The sequence below is a fragment of the Anarhichas minor genome, unplaced genomic scaffold, assembly GCF_050575085.1.
Source record: "Anarhichas minor isolate MPS153535 unplaced genomic scaffold, ASM5057508v1 ptg000003l, whole genome shotgun sequence".
Lineage (NCBI taxonomy): Eukaryota > Metazoa > Chordata > Actinopteri > Perciformes > Anarhichadidae > Anarhichas > Anarhichas minor.
Window position 1 is genome coordinate 1887173 of NW_027466449.1, and position 12157 is coordinate 1899329.

The 12157-nt window shown below is 40.1% G+C and overlaps 1 protein-coding gene across 1 annotated transcript in view; it reads right to left on the reverse strand.

Annotated features, from left to right (window-relative positions):
* nphp4 (nephronophthisis 4) overlaps positions 1 to 12157 on the reverse strand; it is a 145012-nt gene that overhangs the window by 52069 nt on the left and 80786 nt on the right. Inside the window, exon 12 of the mRNA XM_076093142.1 lies at positions 5430 to 5567. Coding sequence (XP_075949257.1) covers positions 5430 to 5567 — 138 coding nt within the window. The remainder of the gene's footprint in view (positions 1 to 5429; positions 5568 to 12157) is intronic.

Genomic DNA, 12157 nt, shown 5'->3' on the forward strand with positions numbered 1-12157 from the left:
TAATGTAATGTAGTGGTCCACTTAGTATTGCAGCATCATCATCATAGCAAATGATCATGATGTGAGTCAGTGTTTAAAGCAGCAGGAGGCAACTCTTCTTGATTATAATGTACTTGGGACAAACTGTAAATCAACATGTTCTGGAGCTAAAAACGAACAGGATGACATGTGAATCTCAGAAACTGTGCTCTGCTGTTCTTTAAAGTGACGTGTGTGGAAAACCATGAGACGTCGGAGGGCAGAAGGTGTGACTTTGTCTTATCAATCACTCCCCACAAGCTGCCTTTCTAATTATGAAATCATTAATTACAGTATGTTTGGTTTGAATGTTGAGATGCAGCTCTCGGCAAGTTGCTTTTGTGTTGAACTGTTTTATTGCTGCTGTTTTAGAACACTGGATTTTCTCCCTTGTTTTCTGCAAAGACCTCTACGACACACCTATTTGTTAAAAATGCTCTATAAATAAACTTGACATGAACACAATGCATCGCTGAGAGAAATTGGTATGGTGTGCCAATGCAATTTCTCAAGCTATGGAAGGAGGGAATATGTGGGATAGATTATAAAGAGATGAGTCAGCTCAGATATGGCAACATAAAGAACAAAAGATAAAAGGCATGCAACTCCAAATCAGGCTTTTATGAAATGCACATCACTGTGCCATTTGTATTCTATATATTGTTGTTAGCAATGCACACCAAAACACCGAAACCAACAAAGTGTTCGTCCATCTCTCAGTACTTCCATTCCCTTCTCTGCCTGTCGGCCCAAGCCCATTAGTTCCCAGTGAAGATGCAAATCTTAAAAAGTCAGAAATACCGAGTGTAAAACAGCTGGGCACTGTAGTTTTTAGAAATGATTCCTCAAACAGGATGAATAGTGTATTTGTTGGGGACTATTGTTAGTAGTAGTGAGTATTCATGTTAGCAGGAGGGTGTATGTAGAGTTGACTCAAAATAAACTACGGTGCCCATGTTTTATTGTCATGAAGGAAAATGTCACCCAGTGCAACGGTAGGTTTCATCAACACATTGTCAAATGTGGTCAGTGACTCTGAGCTTCAAACTATGACACTCTATGTACCTCCTCTAGCGTCAGCTTTGTTAGTGACGGCTTGTCAATGTACACTCATTAAAGCAAAGTGTCTTTTCAAAATAAACTGCCGTCTTCATAGGAAGTTGGGTTCAGGCAACAAAACCACTTCGTGAGGGTTAAGTAAAGAGCGTGATTGAAGTTACCTTGACTAATGACTCACGTGAGTCATTTGACTAACGACACTAACGACTAACATGACACTAACAGCGGTCTGCTGGACAAAAGGCCTATGTTTGTTTGACCCATCTGCCTCCACCCCCACCTGCCTTGTGTGGACGGCCAGTCAGTTGCTCTGCTCATAATTAAAAGCTATTTGACGCTTTGGGAACTAAAATGACGATAGCGAGTATAACCGAAATCTAGTTTTGGATGCAAATACAACACGTATTAGTGGGATCAATCAATTGTTGGTTTTTGGTTATGGGGTTTGTTGACAGTAAGAAAAACAATTGCCCTTGTCCTTTAGAAATAACATAAACATCTTTGGTAGCGATAATGAATATTTACTTGGGATTGAAAGGAGCTTTTCTTTCAAGGACATTCCTGTTTTCCCAAAATTAGTACCAAATGACATAATGCTTTATAGGAAACTTTCAAGGATCCATAAAGTAAAGTGTTACCTTCTTTTTTTTTGTGTGTGTGTGTGTGTGTGTGTGTGTGTGTGTGTGTGTGTGAGAAGAAGACATTTGTGTGCCTTCCTGCTTTGAGAATGAGCTCAACTGTGGTAGCTTTTAATTTGACCAAAGTGCCAATGACAGTCTATTTCTCATTTTAATTTAAGTAAAAGTAAACAGGACGGAATTAATAACACCATTGTGATGAGTTAAATGCCAACAGCATATTGTTTATGTTTTAACTTTGAGGCAGCCTTGCATTTAATCTGCAATTCAGTTACTGACGTTCTTTTGTTCAGCTTGTGATTTTTCCTTCTTTCTCCTTCACAATATCAGCTTTTTAGGAAAAGAAAAATAACTGTTAATGCCTGTGGATCAATTCAATAATGATTTCTAAATGTTTTGTGGGAAACATTAATCCCCTCTTCTTGTCAGTGACACACACACACAGCTGGAGGGATATTAGCCCCGATAATTAGCTAATAGTGTCATTTTCCAGTCAAGTGTTTTTTCTGGTCTTTGATACATGTGCATGGTTCAGTTGGCCTATCAGAGGACATGCATGGCCGTGCATCATTGGGCTTTCCATCAAGCATGCTGGTAATACTAATAACCTCGACCAAAGTCATGCAGCAACAAACACATCATCATCATCATGTTCCCCCTCTGATCCATCAGCCTGCGGTAGAATAACCTTAGAGGATGCAAAGGCATGGTGTAGAACCCTTAGCATGTTTAAAAGGCTCAAAGTAATGGTTGTATACTGTACCTCAACCTGCTGCTATAAAGCCTACGCTGTGTGACGACATATGAGTAACTGCTTTTTAGGCTGTTGAGGTTATGGACAAGGACAAATGGAGCCTCAAACAGTAAAATCTGCAAGCTGATTGAATGACTCAATATATGCACAAAGAATGCAACAAAAACTCGTTCAGAGTATCATAAATGATAATTAATGGCAGCCAGGGGACTAGTGATATAATGCATCATACTCATCCACTGCTTTGGTGTTGACAGTGTTCTTCAATTTCCAATAAAGCATTGTGCAGTATCAGCTGCAGAGTTTAAAATACGCAACATGTTTATAAAGAAGTGAGTTTATGTAACTATTGAAAGAAGAAATACTGCATTCATTTGTATATCGATGAAAACATCATCCTCAATTCAATACACTAAGGGGTTTTGGAGCTCCAGCCTGATTTGGTCTGGTTTGACCAGTAGCTGAAGGCAGCTAACGTTAGCTAACGTTAGCTAACGTTAGATAAATGTTACTTTGTCACTGATATTACTGAGTCAGTTCTCTGCTTGAGCTACTATTTACCATCTCGCCACAATTTCCACTTGTGAAAACTGTTCAGCAAATATTATATCGGCTCACTTCAACACTAATAACCCGTGTTTCCATTCAAACATTGGAAGAGCTGTATGGAAACAGCAGAATTGGAAAAAAACGTTCTCAACTGTGCAAAACAGTTTTTACGCATGAGGTGGTTTTTGCCTTTGGTCAAACAAGAGTTGATGCACTAAATGGGATATGGCTCCTGCTGTCGGCATCTTCCCGGGTATGTATTTATATTGTCTTCGTCTACGGACAGTGTGAAATCTGGCCAATATTAGCTGACAAGGTTGAACAATTCAAACTTGCCCAATCAAATCAAACGATACACCAAGTAACTTCTGTCTGTGTGTTGGTATAGGCTAAGTGTATTTCCCCCATCTTGCAGGATTTGGGTTGCGATTTTCTTTTGAAGCTGAGTCTAGTCACTCCTAATCTCCATAAACAGATTCTGCATTCATAGGCAACGGTACAATTTTGGTATTGGAAGCATACTGGTTTCGGTTTGTTCGAGCAGTCTTTTGTTGAATGCAGGTAAACAGTCTGTGTGGAGAGCAAAAGAGGCAGAATGCGTTGGTTGAAATGGGATTTCAGAACCTACCATCTATCATCTGACGATGATTTACAATTTTATTGGTTTAAAATGAGCTTGTGAACTGGCCACTTTTGAAACGATCCAGTCGTACACATTGTCTCTCAAATCTAACTCCAGTCTTCCATCTCAAGTTGCTAATCGGACTGTAATTAATAAGCAGTGCACGGAAAAGGAAGTCCTGGCCCGGATATCCAAGAAATATAGCCAAAGGCTTATTGGTCGTCAGACTGATAGCCGACGGGATCCGAGATTTATTCGCTCCAAACCAACTGAACTAATGAATTTGATTTCCCGAGCTCTTGGTTAATAATATCTACATATCCCTTACGGCTAATCATAACTACTGAATTTCAGTATTTCACTTCAAGGTGATCCCACCTATTGATCCCAAAATGTGTCATCTACAAGTGAACATGCTGTTCCTGGCTAACAGACAGATTCATAACTGTCTTGGCAAAACAGACCAGTATTTCACCCTCTCACCCAACATGAGGGATAAAAAGATGTGAAAAAACAGGCAAGCAGATGACGAGAAGCATTACTGCCCTTTATGAAATAACACATTATGCTAACGCTATAAATAATTGGTGAATCAGAACAAAAACCCCAGTGCAGTAGTCCAAATATTAATTTTAAAATTATTACAAAGAATTGTATTACAATACATTATTACAATACAAGTAATTCCAGGCTAAATTAAACTTGACAAATCTAAGGCTGCAATATTATCTTGGGAGTGCCGCAAAGAAGTAAGGACATTAGTTAACGTTGAGTCAGTTTCACATTTAAAACTTCATATCTCATCAACTTGTGGTGTATGTGCCAAATATATCTCTTCATGAGGACAAACTGATGTGACAGTGTGTTGCCGCCATATATGGATGATTATTTCACTTGAATGTGTGTCATGTTATACGGTATCACAAATGTGCACTGCTGGGAATTCAACCTCAAACGCTACAGGACAGAGTTCTTTTGACGACCAGTGTAGTTATCTAGATGTATACGAATAGGTAAGTTATTCTGACAGTATTTCCACAGCACGGCCTAGCCAGTCTTTTAAAACCCAAATTGAATTGTGTCTTTTTTTAGCCATTTGTATGTCTGATTATATTGTAAGCCTGAACCACAGTTCCTGGATTATTCCTGCAATATGATTCATTGCTTAAGCTATATGGATTTCAGGCATGAAATATGGGAGAAAACCCATTAAAGCTACTGCTGTCTAGTTAGAATATGAGCAAAGTCCTTCTGAGCTGTGCTGAGGCGTAAAAGAAGGTGGAATGGGTTAGCTCTGAAAAAAAAAGCCTCCCAATCGACTGTGGCAACAAATAGGAACGAAGAGAACTTAATGCAGAGAAGAAATGAGACATTGATTTACTGTATCGACATGTAATGCTCCCCATTATCTGTTTAACTCCTGGATGAACTACGGTAACTGAATTACTAAAACTACAAAAACAAATCCGAGAAAATGTAGTGAAGTGAAAAAAACGCTGTTCCTTCAGAATAAAAGGTGAAGCACGGCAAAAAACGAATAAGTTAGACAATATATCCGTTTAGTTTACGTGTATCCTCGCGTGCTATAAAGGTGAGTGTGTCTTTGAACTGTAGTGAGTGACTGCCTGCATATCCTCGGGGATGCATATCCAATGTTGTGTGTTTAAGCGTTGCTGTGTTTGAATGTGTAAATGCACCTTTCGACTTCCTTTTGCTTGTGTATTTTTCTCCTCAGTTTGAACGTGAGTGAGCACAAGGCCGTGTGAGCGTACGGGGGTGGGAATCTCACCACATGTGACAGCTGGTGGGCCGACGCCAACAGGGAAGGATGGAGCAGAGAAGGAAACGACTGTTGCCACGGCAACGCCGAGCTCGAGTGGCTGATGGTCGGGTAGCGTGAAGTAGCTGCCAGCTGAGACAGCGAGAGCTGCAGAGAAACAATGCAAATGATTCATTGTTATTATTATGATTATGAACAACAGGGATCAGGAATATACTTTACACCAGGGAGACACATGTGTGCCGTCTCAGACGACAACAACGGACCATTACGCTGCTTTGGCACTTATCACGCCACCTGCTCCTCCACCCAACATCCTTCAACACTGTCATCCCCCCAGCAGGTTAGAATCCTGAATAGTTTGTCTGCTCCCTCTTTTCTTCTGAAGGCTTTTGACTGGAAACCAGAGACAATGTACTAATGTAAGAGTGACCCAAAACAACATATGTTTAACAAGTAGTCGATAAGTCAAGAGCAAAGGAGGAAGTAAGATGGATGGATGGATCCACAATGCATCGGACTTAAACATCGCAAAACACTTTTGTATTTTCTCTTTCAACGTTGTTTTTTTTTAACTATAACCATGATCGTGAACCACATATTTATTATTGTAACCATGACAGTCGAGGTCCCTCAGCATAAACAAAGTCATAATCATAGCTTCGTCCCATCATTAAACAAATTCATTTTCACAGCAGTGATTTGTAATGGTTTATAAGGCACAGACAAATGATGTCGTGTCGTCAGGGGCCTCAGATTGCTTCCGTCGTTCTACGGAGCATTTACAAACAACGTTGTTGTTTCATTTGAGGCACATGTTGAGATTTAAAATCTTAAATTAGATAAAGCATTGACACTGAATTTCTTCACAAGCATATTTTTTTATGGCGAAGGCTCCCTGATTTCTGATTTGCTACCATTTGAATTAGCTTTTGATGGTGTTCGTTGTAAATGTGACCTCATCACTTCCTCCATGTTTATCTGCAGATACATTCGAGATGTGTTTCAACTGTTTACTTCTGTATCATCTGCTGTCGCTCTCTCTCTTTTGTCTCTCCGTCATCCGTCTGCCTGTCTGTCTGTTTGTCTTTCTCTCTCCACAGTTACTTGTAACATTGGGCGCACATGGAGTTTTCATTAATAGTAAAATGAATTGTTCACTCATGCTTTGAGTCTCTCTTATTAACTGAAACATTGTTTTTTTCACTAATTCTGCTTTGCTGTTCTTTTGGCAGCAGATATTTCACATAAAAGCTGAGGATGGTAATGGTCAGATAGCAAGATTTAAAAACATCATCCAACCGAAAATCCCAGCCCAGTGTCTCTTACTCTTTTCCAATGAAAGAAGCATTAATAGCGTTAAAAATCCCCAAATCTAGCAAGAAAGTCACCAAGTTTTTTAGTCAGAGCTTTTGATTTATTGATTCCTGTCGTGATGTTAAAATAATTTTGAACAAATATGACTAAAAAGATATTTCTGAAGAACATTACCAACCCTAGCTTTAAAAGCCTGCCTAGAAAGGGAGGCTTTACATCCTTTGAGCTGCTGGAAGGCTTTTCACAGGAAGTTGTGAGTTTCATTGAAGGTAGCTTAATGCCAATAGGATTGAAAAGTAATGAATTAGAATGAATGAGTGAAAGAAATCTGTTAAAAGGGGAAACTCAGAGCAGTGGAGCGGTGAGTAATACAACACAGTGGAAATGTACCGAATGCTGAATTTACCATGTGTGTCATTATAGTTCATGTAATTCCACCTCCCCTCAGTGGTTGAATGTCTTGGTAAAAATGCTGTAAATGTTATTTCAATCCAGAATTATTTGGTGTTCATTGCATCATTGCATTCGTCACTTCCACTATTTACATTCAGACACCTCATCAAGTATTATAACTTAAATGTTACGGCTTCAGAAAGCAAGATGTGAGCTTGTAATATGTCTGCCCAATGACCAGAGTCGCAAGTCAATTTTAACAAGATATATAAAATGTGAATTCCTCTCATCTTGACAGTTTTGTCTTATTTATCTGGTTTCGAATAGCCAAGGCAGCAAAGTAAGTTGAGGAGCTTAGACGTCCGTTCCCTGGCCCCCTCCAGATCCCCCTGGGGATGCTGTGGCTTTCCCTGGCTCGACAGGATGTATCACACCTCTGGCATGAGTCTGCCCTGAGGTTTCCTCCCAAATGGATGTCCACAGGGAGGCGTCTGGGAGGAATCTTTATCAGATGTCCCAACCACATCTATCGGCTCTCCTCGCAAAAGAGTTCCTTCAGAAAATCTGAGCTCTTTACTTCGTTCCCCAAGTGTGAGCCCAGACACCCTTTGAAAGAAACTTACTTTGGCCTTTTGATCATTGGAATGTCTAATCTGACCCGAGGAACCTGGCCAACCAAATGTTCCCTCGATGTTCCTACTTCATATTTATAACTGCACTTTTTTTTTTTACCCCAAATAATAGTGATGGGTTGATAGTTAAAATTGTAAGGGCTGCAATACTTTAGACTATGTGATAAAATCCCCAATATTTTTCACACTTCTAAAAACAACTGTTAGATCGATCAGCAATAGGACATTGATTTGATTTTTCTATTTTTTTGGGAGGAGGGGCTTAGTAGAGTTTATCTTGTTAAGTAACACAAAAACAAAGCAACAATGTTAAAAACAGCATCATGGACTTCTTGTGGCTAATGTTCCTCAATAATCCAAATGTGTCTTTCAGTTGGCCTCATCTAACAGTTTGAGGTTATTTGAGTTATTCAATCCGTTATAGTCAAAACAAACGGCTCTCTGGGGGACAATAAAGCATACTGCATTGAACCCTATTGAGCAGTAAAAGAGGAGATGTTCACTCACCCAGTGATCTATTTGACACACATGTACTTACTGGATCTGCTGTGCTTGTGAGGACATTACATTGATTTACATGAATTCCCTTGGGCTTTGAAATAGATCAAACAGCAGCAATCCCACCGTGCAGACTCGATGTGTCACTGTGACAAGTCTCAAGATGAAACACTGAATGTACATAAGGAAACATTTAGTGTGTGACGACACTGCAGCTGTGAGCCGAAGAAACACCAGAGATGTGTGCGACCTGATTCAATACGGATGCATTGGTTACAGTGGTATCATAGCAACTAGAGTAAACCTGCTCCTAGCAACAATCTGGAGGTAGCTGTGAAAATGGACGAATCACAGGGGCGAATGTGGCAAAGTGGGGCTAAGTGGGGAGCAGGGCCGTCCTTCAATCAGAGTATCGGCGGTTCGATCCCCGGCCCCGCCTCCGCTAGTCGCATGTCGATGTGTCCTTGAGCAAGACACTTGACCCCCAAAACATTGCTCCCGTAGCTGTGCCTACGGTGTAGATAGAATCTGAATTGTAAGTCGCTTTGGATAAAAGTGTCTGCTAAATGACTGTAATGTAATCTATACTTTACTATTTCATATCTACATACAAAGCCCAATTTTCCCCTTCATTTTCCCGTTAAGTAGCTTTGAGATTTGAAAAATTGTATTCCACACTGTCTGACAGCATCATATATATTCCTTATCAACTTGTTCCAAATATCTACTGAAGATATATGATGTTTACGCTGAGTATTTGAAATATTTAAACAGACTGCAGTATCGTCAGTTGGGGTCTGGAAATAAAATCCAGAGTCATGTTTGTCTGAAACAAGACAAGACAAAGTAAAAATGCGGTCAAGTCTGAGACGACATCAAGACCTTCAAAAAGTTGTCTTGAGACACCACTTTGATCACCACAAAACTGCCGGCAGGTCATCATCACCTTACCAAAAATGTTTGTTTATGCTACGTATTAATGTTGAAAAGAAAATATGTGTTGAATACTTAAACTCTCAAATATCAATACCTGCCTTAAAGCGTTTAGTTTAGTTTTTATTTCTGTGTCACGCCAAACATATGGCCCATCCCTCATGGGATTTCAAGACACATAGACAGGACATATGTAGTATTGTTGGGCTGTACTGGAATCCATCTTGACCAACTGAATTCAAGCTTAACATAGCAGGTGGTAACCTTCAACAAAAGCCACCTTTTCCATTCTCTTTTTTTGAACATTTTAATACCGACAACATAGTTTTGGGGTCTATTTTTAAAGGAAAGGTGCACGCAAAAATGTCACTGAAGATAGAGGTTTGAAGTGGTTTAGCTCACTTACGCATGGTTTCAGACCCTCATTCCAAACTGCTGGCCACTCTGCAGTTCTCTCACTCACAAATACTATGATTGGTGTAGGTGTAACCATAAAATGAGCTGTTCTGGCTGTTAGGATTGGTCAAAAGTTGCTCAAAATGTGCTCAAAATATCAAGACCAGTGGGCTGTCACAAGTCAGTCCTCACAAGTACTGCGAAGCCATATCACATTTTACACACAGACACACGCATGCATGGGATCTCACATTGAGTCATCACGTCCTGCACACAGAGGGTGTGAAAGACACTCACTCTGCATGTGAGAATCTCACTCTCACACACACACACACACACACTCACTCACCAAGAGAATACGCAGAGGCAATTAGTAGTGGCAATGCTGTGGCTGCCAATGTTCTGAACTTGTGCTTGTTTGCCCTGACAGCCAAGCAGATCATCTGTTCACATTATGGCTTCATGGGACCTGCATGTGCATAATGTGTGTGTGAATGTGTCTGAGGCATTATGTCTGTGTGTACACGTACACTATATGATACCCACACTTCTTTCTCTTCTGTGTGCAAGGTGTGTTTTAATGTGCACACACACACACACACACACACACACACACACACACACACACACACACACACACACACACACACACACACACACACACACACACACACACACACACACACACACACACACACACACACACACACACACACGAGAGTTTTTGTCCGTCCTAGTCTGCTAAGAAATTACGTTCCCAACAAAAAAAAAAACTGCTTTGTCAATTGCATTTCGAAAAATATTTTACAGTTACATAATATAGTTTGGTCGTATGGGAACACAATTGTGTAGGAGACAAGGTTGGTGTGTATGTGTGCGTCCGAGAGAGAGACACAAAGACCTTCATTAATGTACATTTGGCTGTTTCCTGATGTGTATATGTGAGGGGGGAGAGACCGTGACACGGAGTCAAGCTCATCATATGTCTCAAACAAACAAAGTGAGAGGCAGGGGTGGTTTGAAAAGGGGATCAAGAAGGAGTTGCAGTTAAAAAGATGGACAGATTACTGAAATTAAATCTGGAGAACAAAAGGTGGAAGAGTCGATCACACAAAAGAGAAAAATATTAGCGATGCATGAGAAAGGGGGAGCATCGGGTTAGAGTGTGAACAATGCGTGTTGCATGCCAGTAAGTGTTAACTGGAGAAGTGTTAATTGTGTGCGAGTGTCACGAGATAAAAATGAAAGGTGAGGATGTGCTGCACAGGGTGAAATGTGACAGGAATACACAGAGAGACTAATCTCCACTGAATAAAAAGAAAAAGAAGAGATTTATTGATAATAAGTCAAAATGGAGCAAACAGGGATAATAATAATAATGTAAACATGACAACCAATGATTTAAACATTAACAGCGTACATATCTGCAGGTTTTAGGAAGTTGATCATTAGTGGCACTGTGCCTGAAATTGAGTTTAACAAGGCAACAAAAACCTGATCGAAGCTACAGTTGGTAACTTGACTTAATAAAGATAACTTTTATCATATTTGCTCCAACTGTCACTATATCCAGACAGATACTCTGTGGAAGAAGTGCTCCGAATGGCATTTACAAGAAGTATGTAAGAACATATGTTTTGTTTCCTCAGTGACACTGTTATCCATATCAGCCAGACATGGATGTTTTTAGGACTTGTCAACTCACAAATTCAACATTAATTAACTGCAGCTCACTAAATTTTGCCGTTGACAGTCGCTATTTTAGAGATAGAATCAACTGTCACTTGCTACAGCTTGTTAAGACACTGTTTATTATAAGAGTTGTGAAAATGACACGTTTGTCAAAATTGCAATTTCGATATTCGAGGCCAGTTACCAAGAGTCACAGGTTATTTTTGCTCTGCTATATAATATTACACACACACACACAACTGTGCAATTACACCTCTTCATCCTTGTAAATCTGTTCGCTATGTTCTGATCTGGCAGCCTTCAAATGCAAACAGTAGTTTCCATTTAGATGTTCTAAACTAGACTACAAAGCCATTATCAGAAATCCATCGCAATTTCATAGAAATCTATTTACGCTTTGTTTAACACAAAAATCAATCTTGACATATAGCTCAAATCGATACTATATATCGCTTCACCGTTTAATTTGTAGCATGAGTTTGTAACTATATTTACTTCACTTTGTATTGTCAAGAGAGAAGGATTCGCACACAGCACTAAAGGCTGGAGTGCCAAAACAGAGTCATACAATAAACAAACTTTAGAAATCTTGAGTCCTATTCTTTTGAGAAAGACATCTGATACCAGGCACTAAGTGCCTCTGCGTAAAAAAGAGAGAGCAGCAGAAATGAGTTCTGACTGAGCCAGAGCCAGCTGCCAAATAGCCCTCTGCCAGCAACAAGCAGAAACATGGCCTCACCTCCGGGCCCGCGGACTACAAGACCACCTGGGTCGACAGAACACGAGCACGACCCTGAAACATGACCGCAGCCCGATGCGAGCGATCATCATCAACACCAGGCAAACAGACTCAGCTGCTCTCCCAAATGCCGGCTA